Source organism: Eleginops maclovinus, chromosome 18 (assembly GCF_036324505.1).
Source record: "Eleginops maclovinus isolate JMC-PN-2008 ecotype Puerto Natales chromosome 18, JC_Emac_rtc_rv5, whole genome shotgun sequence".
Classification (NCBI taxonomy): Eukaryota; Metazoa; Chordata; class Actinopteri; order Perciformes; family Eleginopidae; genus Eleginops; species Eleginops maclovinus.
The window spans coordinates 5,533,521-5,548,426 of NC_086366.1; the positions used below are offsets into that span (position 1 = coordinate 5,533,521).

Sequence of the window (14,906 nt, forward strand, 5' to 3'; positions counted from 1 at the left end):
AAGTTGGCTAGCTTCTTGACGTCCAGTCAACTCTATCCAAACTGTCACAGCTGGATTTCTGTCTGGGGTTTATTAAAGTTGCACAAAGTATTATCCACTGCAGTCAAACTGTCCAAAAAGCTGCAATGACGGGCTTCTGGCCCGGCAACATCACTGTTAAGTTAGCTGTAGCTTTTCAGCCCTTACAGTGTGTACAAATGCTTCAGAGTAGCAGGTTTTTAATCATGAAATAGATATTTCACTTATACATAGATATATCTTTAAGGAGGACATATTCTGCTCCTTTCCAGGTTCATAATTGTATTTTGTGTCTCCACTGGGACATGTCTCTATGCTTTAATGTTCAAAAAGCTCTTCTTTTTTTTCTCATACTGCCTGTGCTGCAGCACCTTGTTTCACCCTCTGTCTGAAACCAGAGATCAGTCTGCTCTGATTGGTTAGCTGACTTGTGATTGGTCAGCCCCTTAGAGATGTCCCGCCCCTTAGCCTATCACACAGGAGAGGGAACCCCCCAAAAAGCATAATGGGGCCCTTCAATATCTTGGCTTATATCTGTATATATGCAATGGTGGTAAATAACTAAGTACATTTACTCAAGTACTGCCGTTTATACTTCTACATATCAGAAGGAAATACTACAACACACACAAACTACCCAATCTTATCATATCTTGAAGCTGAAGAGACATTGAATGTAATCCAAACTTACCAAGACGGCCAATTTCCACCTCCCGGTCCACAACGGGTCTCCACGAAAAACTTCCCCGAGCTTTGAAGTGTTAAAACATCCTTTCTTAATTGTATGACATTTCAAACAAATCCCCAAACTCTGATTGGTCCATCCTGGCCGAGCTTGTGTCCGAACCGCAGGAGAGTCTTTGTGAGTTTGGAGGTTTGTCTTGAACCAGCGAGAAGCAATCAACGCTTGCAGACACACACACTGACACACACCCAGAGAGAGTTAACCAACTGTCCCCAGCAGCCCAGACAGTGGCAGAGGCCATGCACGCACACACACACACACACACACACACACACACACACGTTTCTTTTATTATCCCTCACTCTCAAAGACTCCGGCGAAGTTTCCTGGCAACCAAGTAGTCAAAAAGAGTTGTTTGTGCCCTGTATGTAACAGAGTGTGTACGAGTGTGTGTGTGTGTGTGTGTGTGTGTGTGTGTGTGTGTGTGTGTGTGTGTGTGTGTGTGTGTGTGTGTGTGTGTTTGTGACTTCTATTCAGAGATTAGGCACTGGAGAGAAGATAATCTGTGTGAGGTATAATTACACATGCACTCCATGGCTACGGAAACACAATTCACAGGAACATTAGTATTCTACTGCCACTCATAAAAGTGTTTGTGCATTGTAGCGAGAACAAAAGTGGCGATGTGAACAAAAATAAAACACACAGCGGCAGAGCTTTACGGTGCCGTTAAAATGCCTTTCAGAGGACTTCCTGTAGGCCACACTCACTACCAAAAATCAGTGGTGGAAAGTGACTCAAGTTTTGTACTTTTTTGACTTATGTGGGCTTTACTTAAGCATTTCCATTTAATGCTGCTTTATAGTTTTACTCCACCACATTTATTTTGACACTGTTATGTTTTATAAATAAAAACATATGCTTATATGATATAATGCAGTATTGTTGTCCACTCTTGACAAACTACAATAATAAAATGCTCTTACATGCACAATAACAATATTAATACTGGAAAAAAGGTCCATTCTAAATCCTGAGTACTTTAATTTTGATAATATTGAGCTGATAATACTGAAATATTATTCTGAAATGGGACATTGGGAATAATTTGTACCAGTGGCGGGCCGTGCATTTCACACCTAGGCCTTCAGTGATATCCTACACAGTCCTACCTGAATTATTCCACCTCTTAATGCCATCATTATGACGCCATGGCTCTAGAAACTATACATTTAGACAGAAACGCAGTATAACCGGGCGTTGCATCACATTAACATAGTCAAGTACAACAGAGTTATATTAATATTTCTGAAGCATTTATAATCAATACATCAGCATTTACAGTTAACTTAATTAATCAGATTATCTGACAAACCGCTCCTTGACACCTGTGTCTGTCACATAACGCAGGACAAGTGCCAGCTGTGCTACATTACCCACATCTGACGTCTCGTCCACCATAACAGCGACAAAGGGTGCTTTTTTAATCTTCATTTTGATCTCTTCTCCCATCACTTCAGCAATAGCATTAATCAGGTCGTTTTGTATTTTGCCTGACGTCCCAGTAAACATGTTGTTTGTGTACAGGTGGTAATGCAAATCTGTGTTGTTCTCAGCAAGAAAAGAAAGAAGCTCCACGTAGTTTCCTCTGTTTCTGGACTCGGCGCTTTCATCGTGTCCCATAAATGAAAGTTCCTGTTTACCGATCAGTTGCAAATACCAGGCATTCCCGGCAGTACAATTTGCAGTGCCTCTCGGAGGCTGTGAGCCAGGGGTACCGCTCGTAGTTTCCCTGCTGTGCTAGGCTCGCTAGCGTTGGAGTTGGTCGTTCCCTTCTCAAGATGTGTAGCTTTACTAGAAAAGTTCGTTTTGAAAATGGCGTTGTAATTATATCTTCGACCAAATTGATCTCTTCTCCTCCTTCAGCCATTGTGGGTTGAAAAAAATAGCTTGTAGAAATCTACACAAATTAGCTCGCTCAAGTTCTAGTTCTGTTTGCTAGCTTTGCCCATAGACTGTATGGCTCTGCCTACTGCCTAGCTCTGCCTCTCAATAGTGCGTATCCAATCAGAAGATGTGCACGTGCTAACGTTAGCGTACGCCTGCTAGCTGGCCCGTTGTCGCCACCTAGAAATCTGATTGGTTAACGCCACAGTTTTGTTTGCGTTCACTTTAAGCTACAGGCGCCCGCACTGTTGATTCTGAAGGCCTAAGGGCAGATTTCTTTGACCCTAGCAACACATTATGGCTGAAATATGATTGGATAAAAGCTCTAACATAAAGGCCAGCCCTCCAAATCTCGTTCTGAGGCTGGAAGCAGCGCAGCCAAGACGAACGCTATAAAATGAAGAGAATAGACTATGGGGAATAATTCAATACGTATTTGTGGAAAAAATATATCAAAATTTAATTTACATTCTGATGATGTTTAGGCCAGCAGAGAAGGCCTTGCTGGCCCTGACGGCCCACCACTGATTTGTACTTTTTTTGTACTTCCAATTATATTTTGATGCAAATACGTTTGTACGTTTACTCAATTACAATTAAATTAAAGACCTTTGAATTGTATTTTTACTCAAGTTAATATGGTTGCTGAGTGGTGCAACACACACTTACTGTTTTATTATTCAGTCTGCAGGGACCTCGGCTTTGAACCAAAGGGTCGCCGGTTCACGTCCCGAGCGGAACAAGAAGTTACGGGGTGTGGACTTGGTACTGGAGGGGTGTCAGTTCACCTCCTGGGCCCTGCAGAGGTGCCCTTGAGCAAGGCATCGAACCCCCAACTGCTCCCTGGCGCCGGCGAGACTGGCAGCCTTCGCTCTGGCACTTTTCCAGATGCAAGTGCACGTGTGCAACCTACAAAAAAAACAGTAGTGTGTATAAATTGTGTGTCTACTGTAGGAAATGTTCTTTTATTCGAAGCCCAGGAGTCGATTTAAAAGAAAACGAAGTGAAGCTCATCTTATAGGTTATAATAGGAGTATTTAATAAAAGGATGCAGCAAGCGTTGAGTAAAGTAGTAAAGTTTCACAGCTGTGGCTGTTATAGAACCATCCCTTTCCGGTCATAAAATAAACAACTTCGAAATAAGACGTGCTCCGGTCTCGTGCTCTCATTGGTTGGTAGCGGGGGGGGGGGGGACTCTTCTATTGGCTGAAGTCGTCGGGGGCGGGTCCTCCTATGACGTCACAGTCGCCATCTTGTTAGCGATGTCCTGAAGCGCTCACCTACGATATTCTATTATGCAATCCTTCTGAGGTTTATCAGTTATTAAACGCGCAATAGTATCATTACAGCATCAATGAGTGAGAGATAGAGGCGGTGTGTTTAGTATGTAACTCCACTCGTCCTTCTCCTTCTACTCATATATACAATACAATATTAGCTATATGCTATCTGAGGCTAAAAACAACAATACTACCGGAATTGGACAAATATGATCCGTCCTGAAACAGTGAATAATCTTTTAATGTTCCGTTTCAATATATTGATTATTTCTAACAGTACTAAAAATGCATGTGCATGGTTGCATCTACCTGTGTGTGGTTAATGTATGCATGTAAAACACAGTGAACACAGCATTTCCCTCTAGGGGGATTAATAAAGGTTCATCTTATTTTAACAATGTGATCTCATGATTCCTTAAGATTTCATAATCCCCAACAGTCACCAAGTGCTCCGGTCCCAGCTGTGTGCGTCACTTTGTAGTGTCAACGTCTCCGCTTAGTTTTTGCAGCACTTTTGGTAAATGCTGTACATGTGTTGTCAAGTTGGTGAAGATGTTTCTTCATTTGCATGTGTTTTGGTACATTTGAGTTTTAATATCGGCATCGTTTCTGAAGCTGAAGCGTGTTTCTCATAATGGAACTCTTTTGGGCCGTTGTAGCACGTTAGCACCTGTCGGCCACCGAAGATAAAAGACATGAGTACTTCTTCCAAAGCTGCAAAAAATGAGGAAGAACTAACTGAGTCAAATAGATGTGTTTAAGCATGAATGCACACAACAGTTTTATACATCCAACGCAGATATGATCGTCTCCCTCGCCCCCTGCTGCTTCAGTGGCCACGACCCAATCCCCGCGAGTGACTTAATGGCCTGGAATAACTTGAATTAGCTGATTACAGCGGTCTTCAGTGGTGACAGGATCAGAAAATTAGGTCTCAGCAATTTCAATAATAAAGCTTTAAAAAAATTAAAACTATCACAATTGGATTACAGTGGTGCATGTATGGGAGCCCCAAAAATAGCCCCACCACAAATCCACCATGGAAAATCCACTATTATACAGGGAGAAGAATGAAGACGCTGGAATATGAAGGGGGGAGGTGCATGCAGAGAAAGAAGAACACAAGGGCAACTGAGTGGAAATGAAACACTTTGATACAACAGACCCACTTCTGAAAATCTTTCTGACGTGACAGAACTAGTTCATTATTAATAAAAAACAAAAATGCCTCTTCAACACTCTTTTCATGACTCTTATTTAAGAGTTTTCATTTGATTCAAGGAATGTGCCATGGCCATGTCACTTAAGAGAAAGAGAAATGATAACGATTCACAACTATTTGTGTAAACTTAGTTAAGATCGAATTGAAATACATTTTGAATCATTTCTTTACCTCAAGATTTTTGCAACTCTGATCACCTTTGATTAAAAAAGGTCTTCTTTTATATAGTAAATACACACTGAAAGCAAAGACAAATACTTCTCTCACTAAAGTAAAAAAGTAAGACAGACGAGTGGGTGAGTTCACCTTAAGAGGTTGTGTTTATGATGCACTGGGTGAATATTACAGAACAAAGAAAGCAAACACAGAAAACATCTGGAACGGTTCTCCAGGTATTGGTTTCTTGACAGATCGAAATTGAACATGATGCTGATAGTACATGATGCCACCAGATACATCAAGATTATATTCACAATAAAAACAGAATAAAAATGGTCTAACAACAGATAAAATACACAATAACGTGAGAGTTAAAGTGCAGAAATGTGGGAATGTGTAAGGTTTTTAAATGTTATGCGCTTTTAAAGCACATTGGAAATGATTACTTCTTTCCTAAACTTTTCGCTGAACAGAGAGGGTAATATATATATAAAGAAATATCGACTCAAGATCTTGATAAAAGAAAAACATAAAAGAGAGAGTTAGAAATCCCCGACAATTACCGTCAACTTGATTCGCTTTGAACCTCAAACTACCTGATCTTCCCTCAAAGCTGCAGAATTATAAATGATACAGCCCAAAATAATTGTGTGTGTGTGTGTGTGTGTGTGTGTGTGTCTTCCAGCGTCGCTACACCGACATCTTGAAGGCCTGCAGGATCATGTTGGTTTGGTGCGTGAGCCGGTTGGCGCTGACGAACACGTTTATCACCCTGGAAACAAGCGTGACAGACACACAAGGACACACGTGTCAATCAGAGCAGCAGAGAAACCATGGCAACAATATTAGGATTGATCCAGGAAACACTTTGATCTGGCGGGAAACGGAGAGGATGTCAGGCTTCAGAGAATACCCATGAATCCACGGGAAATGGGTCAAGGGAATTATTTCAGCAATGGTGGATTCGATAGAAGCGGGGCTGTGATCAAACGACAAACCATTTACATGATGGTGACAGTGTGTGTGTGTGAAAGTGTGTGTGTAAAAAGCTATTAAATGTGTTGTAAAAAGGCTGAACGTGTGTGTGAATAGACAGAAAAAGAAGACAGTTTCATACTTTCCGTCTCTGAAGTAGGTTTTCAGCGTGACACTGAAGCTCTTGGAGTATTTCACAAACTCTTTCTTATGCTGCTCCAGCACCTAAACAATAAATACAGACAGCCCTTCAGCTCCACTTACTTCACACACACTTCTTTTGAGTAAAACGCTTTTTGTCTGTCTCATGTATCCTCCTACTAACCCGTCTGTTCTGATACTGGTATTTCCTGAAGACGGTATTAACCGTGTCGAGCAGCTCCTTGATGGCGCTGGCGATGTCTCTGCAGATCACACAAACAAATAAGTGCATGTTAAAGGGGTCCATACTATATATCAGAGGGAATATTTGGGAGAGAAACCCCCACCCGCCTGAAACGCCTCCATTGGATTCCTTTGTTTACTTCCCGATCATAGTGACATCACTGCGGAACTCGTGATTCTATTGGCTCACAAAAGAGGTGCTGCAGCACAGGCAGTATGAGAAAAATAAAGAGCTTTCTGAACAGTAAAGCATGGAGACATGTCCCAGTAGAGGCACAGAATACAGATATGAACCTGACGTAGCATAATATGTGATCTTTCAAACAAATGATATCTGAAAATCTATCTTAACTACAACTATCCTGCGTGTTGTTTCCTGTTTCTTCCTCTCCTCTTAGAGGGCGTGCCTTCCCCTTCAACTTTTCGTCCCCTTGAATGCACTTGAAGTCTGCCGTTTCATAACATAAGCATTTCCTTTGAATTGAATTCATTTCTAAGCTCTCCGCCGGCTAAGTTACTTAAGCAGTGACTCACTAAGAGTATTGAATTCGATCAAAAATAATGGCAAAGTGGGCCAACAAAATGAAACGTCTCTCACTCTTAACTCTGTGTGTGTGTGTGTGTGTGTGTGTGTGTGTGTGTGTGTGTGTGTGTGTGTGTGTGTGTGTGTGTGTGTGTGTGTGTGTGTGTGTGTGTGTGTGTGTGTACAAAATGGCGTGCACTACAGTTTTGTGAGCACTCTTTCAGAACAGACATACATTTTGTTGCATGTTTAAATCATAAGATTTTTAAACTAAAGGTCATGTGACAGCACCTTAGCCCTTTTCATTGGCTGATGAATTCTGGGATAGTTTTAAAAGCTCCAAGTAAACATTCTGAGTCTACATTGTTTTGTAGCGCTGCTGTTTCCAAGGTCACGTATAAACTCCAATGTTTGAGACTTTTTACCCAATTGGTTTTACCTGGTTTTTTTTAAATAACAATAGGACTTATGTACTTAATTATGTATCTAAGAGGAGAAAATGCACATTAATTAACATAAGCACTTGAGTCCATCATTATAGGCTTATTCCATCTGCAGTACCTAGTAGGCTTATGTCATTAAACTTAAGTGTTTTTTTCCCCCAAGAGTTACGTGCCATGTTGTGTTTGTGTCTCTCCCTCTCCCCCTGATTATCTCCCTCCAGGTGCAGCCTCTCCCTCAGGTGTTCCCAATCACCAATCAGACCTGGATAAAAAGCCTGAGGGAATCTGCAGGAGCTCTTCCCTCTTCTCCTCTGGGCTGCAGCGTGTGACCAGTGTAGTGTTTGGCCTGTGTGAGACTTGGGAGTGTGTGGGAGAGAAACTCCCTCTGGAGGGATTTTAGCCTTTGCATATCATTTACATACACAAAAACCTACTCTATATAAAGACACTACAGGAAAGGGAAAACCCCAAAAAGCATAATAGGGCCGCTTTAAACCACATCCTAACAGCTGATGTTAGCTGCAGCTAGCAACATATGCACTGAATTGTGTGGAGTGTGCATGTGTGTGTTTTTGTTTCGACTCAGACTGAGCCCAACACTCTCCAGGAACTAGTGAGACACTTTCAAATCTTCTTAGTCCCATTACGCTGCACAGAAAGAGCATTTGCATCTTTTAACGCCCACTCGCGTTTTTCCTTTGACGTTGCATTCAATTGTGCATGTTCCAAAATTCGCTTCACAAAGGGAAAAACATATTGTTCTCTCTCTGTGCTTAAATGCAATTACCTTATAACAATCTTTGGTGCTTGCAACTTACATTAACCAATTAAAAAATATATATATTTTAAATCCTCAAAAGACAATGTCTGCGAATGCACACAACTAACACAAGACTGCAACCTTGTATATAAGATTAAGTCTTGTTTATATTGCACCCCCACACACACTCAGCTGTCTTACTTGATGGTCTGTAGGAAGCCTACTCTGTCATTGATCTCATCAGGAATAGTGCTGAGGATGTGTTTCAGAGCTCGGGCCCTCTCGTTCAGCTCCTGAAACTCTGGCTCCCGCCTGTCAATCACGAACTCTGGAAACATCAAGAGGAAGAAACACAGATCACACACTCCTCAACGGCGTCACAGCTGCACAGAGCTGCAGGGGACACTGAAACAAAGCAATTATTAACAATAAAAATGTATCAAATGTAATCCACGGCCGTGTGCGCACTTTAAGGTGACAGTTTGTTAAAGTGACAGTCGGATTAAAGCTGTGCCATGCAGGAGGTACATTTAAAATTCATCTATCTGTGTGTGTGTGTGTGTGTGTGTGTGTGTGTGTGTGTGTGTGTGTGTGTGTGTGTGTGTGTGTGTGTGTGTGTGTGTGTGTGTGTGTGTGTGTGTGTGTGTGTATGCATGTGTGAATTCATTACTGCCATCAATCACTGTAGACGGCACAAAGAAATCAACTACAGACAGAAAGATGGAATATTTGAGAACATGGAGAGCGGTTGATTTGTGGGGAAACAGCTCCCCCCAGTGGAGGTCTGAGCTAATGGAATAACTGGAATACAAACAGGGCTACATTGGTGATCATTCTGCAGCTTTTTGAACTGTCCTTGAGCAATACAGACAGTGCTATGCATGTCCTCACCATGTGGTTCTATATGACACATTATATTGCACCCTCCTTCTCTTTTCGCATGCATCATTCACAAGGCATCCTACCTTCCACATCGTCTGCAGCCATGCGAAGTAGAGACTCATGATAGTCGATTTTTATGTTCTTCTTCTCCAGTATTTTCAGAACAATATCCTGTGTTACACCTGGACTCTCCTTCTCTGCCTTGAAAAGCACGAACAAAAACAGGTGTGACAGTGATCTCAGACCTTTGTGGCAATACATCTCCAAATCAAAAAAAAGTTGACAGTGCAAAATGTACAAGAAAGGTTAGGTACGGTGGCCGACAGATGCAAACGCGCCCCAAAAACTTCCAAAATAAAAAACACTGCAAGAAGCTCAGAACACAATGGAAATGGGGACACTAAAAAGTGATGCACACAGCTGGGACCGGAGTGCTTGTTGACATTCAGGGATTATAAAGTTGTCTAAATTAGGTATGTTAGCTTGCTAGCTTACAGCAGATCTGCTATAACATCGGAATGAATCATCTGATCACATTGTTTAAATAAGTTTTCAAACTACAACAGTGACAGCAAGCCAACTCTATAATCCCCACACATCATCAAGAGTAGGTCCTAGCTGTGTGCACCACTTTTTAGTGTCCTTGTGTTTAGAGCTTCTTGCAGCGCTTTTTGCAAATACTGCACGTTTCGTCAAGTTGGTGAAGATGTTTCTTCATTTGCATGTGTTTTGGCACATTTGTGTTTTTGTATTTGCATCGTTTCTGAGAGTGCAGCACGTTTCTACTATTGAAATAGTTTGTGCCGTTGTAGCACGTTTGCACCTGACGGCCACTGCAGATAAGGGTATGAGCTACAGTTTTTCAAAGACAAATTGCAGTTAATTTCAACCTAAATCAGCTTATGTTTTTACCTTTATAATGGCTGCTCTCAAGGTCTGCGCTGCTGATAAGTTGACTTTCTCCAACTGCAAGTTGTAAACACAGACACACAAACATAAGACAGTAGCGAAACCATAACACACACACAGCTTTGCTCTTATCATGGACTCTCTTCTGCCCTGAAATGTAATTCTGCAGAAAGTACATACAAGCCTGACATCCTGCAATATCAGAGGAAGACAGTGTGTTATTGTATTGTGTAAAGCCGTGTTGAGTCCGTCCATCTGCAGAAAAGTCTTTTCCATTCCTCTGGGCTGATATTCTGGTATTACAGAGCTTGTCAGGACTTTAAACTATAAGCACTGTCTGTCTATATAAACACTGTGCACTATTTTCTCAGACAAACTTTAACAGGAGTGGGAAATAATCACAATTTCTGAAACTTTTTCAGAACTACACCTCACAGAGCAGGGAACAATAACGAAACAAAGACATGTCGACCTAAAATCTGATGAAACAACATAAAAGACAGGTAAAAAATCCACACTGAAAGCCACAGATTTATAGATTAAAAGGCCGAAATATAAAAATCTCTTTACAAATTACAAAGCTTCATATTCTCTAACAGAAATAACAGTATCAACACTTAATGGGTTTAAATTAAAGTAATTCCTCTGACACTGCACTCCCACATAAATAGCTTTCAAGTATTTCAATCATCGACTTTGTCTCAAGCTCCGAGGATCAAATATAACATATGGTAAAAAATAAAAGTAAAGACATCAGATGAACGATAAGCTGACACAAATTGATATCATTTGTGGAAAACTGCTGTTTTTTTATTTTTTATGTCTATATTTGAGTATAGACAGACCATAAATAAGAGAGAAAAATTGGCCACCAGGGTCCCCTCAGAAAATGTATGCCAAACGTACAGTGCTCGCCAATTCTTAAACACTGTTGTCTATAAGGAACAGAGAAATAAAGTGTCCTCTCAAGCACAAATGGAATTGTTTCCAAACAAATTCAAATCTATTGGTATGCTATGCATTTGATAAATATAGCTAATTGTTTTGTTTAAAGTGTTGTTGTCACTTTTGACGTAACCTTTGTACCTCTTGTGTTGTTTAATACCCTGTGTGTGTGCCATGTTTCAAGCATATTTGTACATCATTTTGAATGCCAAGCTAGAAATCAGGACTTGCTTACCATCTCCCCATAGTTACACATGTTAAAGTTGTAGGCCTTACTTAGATTGGGCACAACAATGCTTTAAGCTAAATGCTAACATCAGCTACCCTGCTAAAGTGTAGCTTGTATGTTGACCGTCTTTGTTTGGCATGTTTGCATTCTAACATTAGCTGATAAGCCCTAACCAAAAAGTACAACAGAAGCCCGATTTTATGACAATCAAAGCTTTCTTAATTCATCCTCTGGGGAACATGAGTATCCGTCACAAAATGTAAATCCTCCAATAGTTGTTGAGATATTTCAAGATAAGAAAAAGAGAATAACAACAAGAAAACAGAACAAGAGAAGGGAAGAGGTTAAAAGACTGACCGCTGGATGTCAGAGAAATTGGCAAAAGAAGACAACCAGGAAGTAAACACTAAAAGGAACAGCAGCAAAAGAAGACAGACAGGAAGTAAACACTAAAAGGAACAGCAGCAAAAGAAGACAGACAGGAAGTAAACACTAAAAGGAACAGCAGCAAAAGAAGACAGACAGGAAGTAAACACTAAAAGGAACAGCAGAAGCACGTTGAATAGAATCCGATTTAGAGTTAACCATGCATCATTTTCAGTACACACACATCACAACCTCCTCTACTCCACATGAATTTTTACCACAAGTCTAATCAAAAGTCTTTCCCTCCTTTTAAGTGAAACCCTGCCTTCTTTACCTGGTTAAAGACGGGGAACATCACAGTGTACACAGCCATAGAAACTATTGAGGCAGCGTCGGCTTCATTCTTCATGTCTTCCATGATCATCCTTTACTGATCGATGGCCCTTTTTGTGCCTGGTTGTCCACTGTTGCCAGTTTCACCTCATTCGATCGCTCACGGAGGCTGACAGGAACCTGAAGTAGATGAAAAGGAACACAAGGGCAGGTAAACAAGCTGCACGGAGAGATGGATGGTGGTGGGCGCAATAGACAATAGTCTGAGATTTAATCAAAGAAAAGCTTTCAGAAGTTCTACCATGGTTACAATGATAGGGCGTTTATAAAGATGGACAACGCGCCTCAACTTCTTCCCACTGTACCAAAGCGAAAACCAATTATTCCGAATATGGGAGCGGCCATCTTGATATTTTGACGTCACTTTGAGCTGGAGCCATGGTATCGGGGCCCATTATGAGACAAGCATAGCTACATCTTGCTAGCGTGAGCCTATTAGTAGCTAAATTAGCACCACGGTAGCTTTTTGGTTGGCAAGACATACAACAAATTACCATAAGAGCGGTGCAGTGATGACGATTGTTGTAAGCTGGCCCTTTTTTAAGTTTTAGATGTAATCACAAGAAGTAAAATGCTAGCGTTGGGCTATAAAGAAACTAAATCACAGTCACTTCACTTCACCACCACAAAGCTAAAGGTGGCTAATACCCAGCATGGTGACGTTTAGTCGTCTCACTTAGTCCCTTGTTAGCAACCTTGGTTTTATAACACAGCCTTGTGATAAGTTAAGCTACACCATCTCTATTGTACAACACCCTCTTTTTCATGGCATCAAATAACAATTTAAAACCAAGTTATCAGAAAATCTACACCTGAAAATTCATCACTGTAATAAGAACTACTTAAAACGGATTTTTTTTATTTGACTTTTAGTTTGACTCGCCTAATGTCCCATCGGCTAACATGGAGGGGGTCAACATTTTTACTGCAGCCAGCCATCAGCGGGAAGTTAAGATGTTTTTCCTTGAGTTTTAAGATCTGCCATATCATCCATCTTTCCATGATTACAATCAGAAATCAATTTAGTTGTATCTAAATTGAAAATGGAGCATAGAAAATCTTTTTAGTCAGAAATTGAATAGATTCACCAATCCATTCGGTAGTAATTCCAACACCAGCTTAAGTATTTCCCATTAGATGTCATAAAATCTGATGTGTACCGCTTCCTTTTAGTCACTGACATGATCATCACATAACAGCCACATTGCCAAAGGCTGAGAGCTTTACTGTTCCACTGGGTGCAATGGTAACAAAACTGGCATGAGTCATACCCGAATAAGGTACACCTTATCCAATATTACTGCCTGCAATAAAATGTCTGTGATAAATATACAACCTTGGCATACATATTTTATAAATATGGCATGAGGAAACAGTGAATCCCAGTGGTTAAATTAAGGGAAAGATATCTATAATATCCTCATTTTATTGGGCCGTTTTGTATTGTTGTATGGCACTGTGACAGCATAAAATATGAATCTACTCTTATTTCTATTCATCACACAACAGATTTGTCAACATTTAATGAAGAGTAAGGAATTAGCCTACAGAATAAAAAGTGTCTTCACATCGCCTCTTTTTTTTTTAGGATAAAGCAAGAAACCATGTGAAGACCTGTCAGTGAATTTATAGTCCCAACTCAAACTCATTGTATTTAGGTGTTTAATTTCGCCCCATTGTTATGTTCCCCACAATTCGAGAGCCCAGAAACAATTATTTAGATCTAAGGTGATAAAAGTGTTTTAATTTAAATTATTTTTAATTTAATACACCATCAGAGGTGGAAGAAGTATTCAGATATTGTACCAGAGTGTAGGAATACTCTGTTACAAGTAAAAGTCCTTCATTTAAAATGTTAGTCAAGTAAAAGTAGAAAAGTATGAGCATCAGAATATTCTTAAAGTACCAAAAGAATAAATACTCAATATGCAAATTGGTCCACTTCACAATAATATATCATATGTCAGTATTGATGCATTACAGTGTTTTCAAAGCTGTTAAAAGGAGCAGCTAGCTTTTATTACTGTGTATAACAACTCAAGTAATTAAAGGTGTTAAACCAATTTAGTGGATTACAAGTACATGGTTTAACTCTGATTTGTAGGGGTGTAGAAGTACAAAGTAGCAACAAATTGAAATACTCAAGTAAAGTACATGTCTCAATAAATTGGAATTAAGTACATTACTTGAGTAAATCTACTTAGTTACTTTAAACCACTGTACACCATATACTGTATACATGAATGCTGATAAATACAGACGGCTGTGACGCCCCAGAATGCACCGCAGTTCCCATGACCTATTATGTACATTAAACACAGGTATCTAAAGTGTCTCACCACCTTAACTACTAAACAACTCCCACTTACCCCCCACAAGTTTGTCAGTTTAACTAATGTGTAAATAAATAAACATGTCGCTGACTGAGAGAGCAAAACACTTACCTGTGTCGATATGTATTTTTAATGAAGAGAAGACAAGCAGCGTGCCAATAAACAGGTTGTAGGTGATGTTTAAAAGCTAATAATACCTACAGGTAGCGTTAACGTGAGATTAGCCGTAGGGATAAGAACAGGTGATCAATTCCGTGGTTAGCAAACCAAACTAGCTAGCTAATGTCTGTGATAAAACAACGGAAATATACAAAATGTATGTATATAAGAATAAATGGCAGACTCGTTGTGTCAAATCTACCGTCTTCTTGTTGTGGTTTGTGTCTTATTCAGGAAGTTTGATGCCTGACAAAGCAGACGAGAGCCGGGGTGGGCGGTGTCGCGAGCTGTCTG

At 40.3% G+C, this 14,906-nt stretch overlaps 1 protein-coding gene across 1 annotated transcript; it reads right to left on the minus strand.

Moving 5' to 3' along the window:
- Positions 1-5,449: 5,449 nt before the first annotated feature.
- LOC134880143 (programmed cell death protein 10-like) lies at positions 5,450-14,898 on the minus strand. Its single transcript, XM_063906874.1, has 8 exons — positions 14,565-14,898; positions 12,062-12,240; positions 10,191-10,244; positions 9,362-9,479; positions 8,598-8,724; positions 6,612-6,690; positions 6,429-6,511; positions 5,450-6,083 (listed from the first exon to the last, which is right to left on the minus strand). The coding sequence occupies exons 2-8, from the start codon at positions 12,149-12,151 to the stop codon at positions 6,002-6,004; spliced, it is 633 nt and encodes a 210-aa protein (XP_063762944.1). The 5' UTR covers positions 12,152-12,240; positions 14,565-14,898; the 3' UTR covers positions 5,450-6,001.
- Positions 14,899-14,906: the final 8 nt, after the last annotated feature.

Excerpts from the sequence above, each read along its gene's own strand:
- LOC134880143 (XM_063906874.1), bottom strand. The coding sequence starts at position 12,151 with ATGATCATGGAAGACATGAAGAATGAAGCCGACGCTGCCTCAATAGTT. Across the intron at positions 9,480-10,190 it reads TGAGAGCAGCCATTATAAAG|GCAGAGAAGGAGAGTCCAGG; the intron begins GTAAAAACATAA and ends GTGCTTTTCAAG. Across the intron at positions 6,512-6,611 it reads ACCAGTATCAGAACAGACGG|GTGCTGGAGCAGCATAAGAA; the intron begins GTTAGTAGGAGG and ends TTTATTGTTTAG.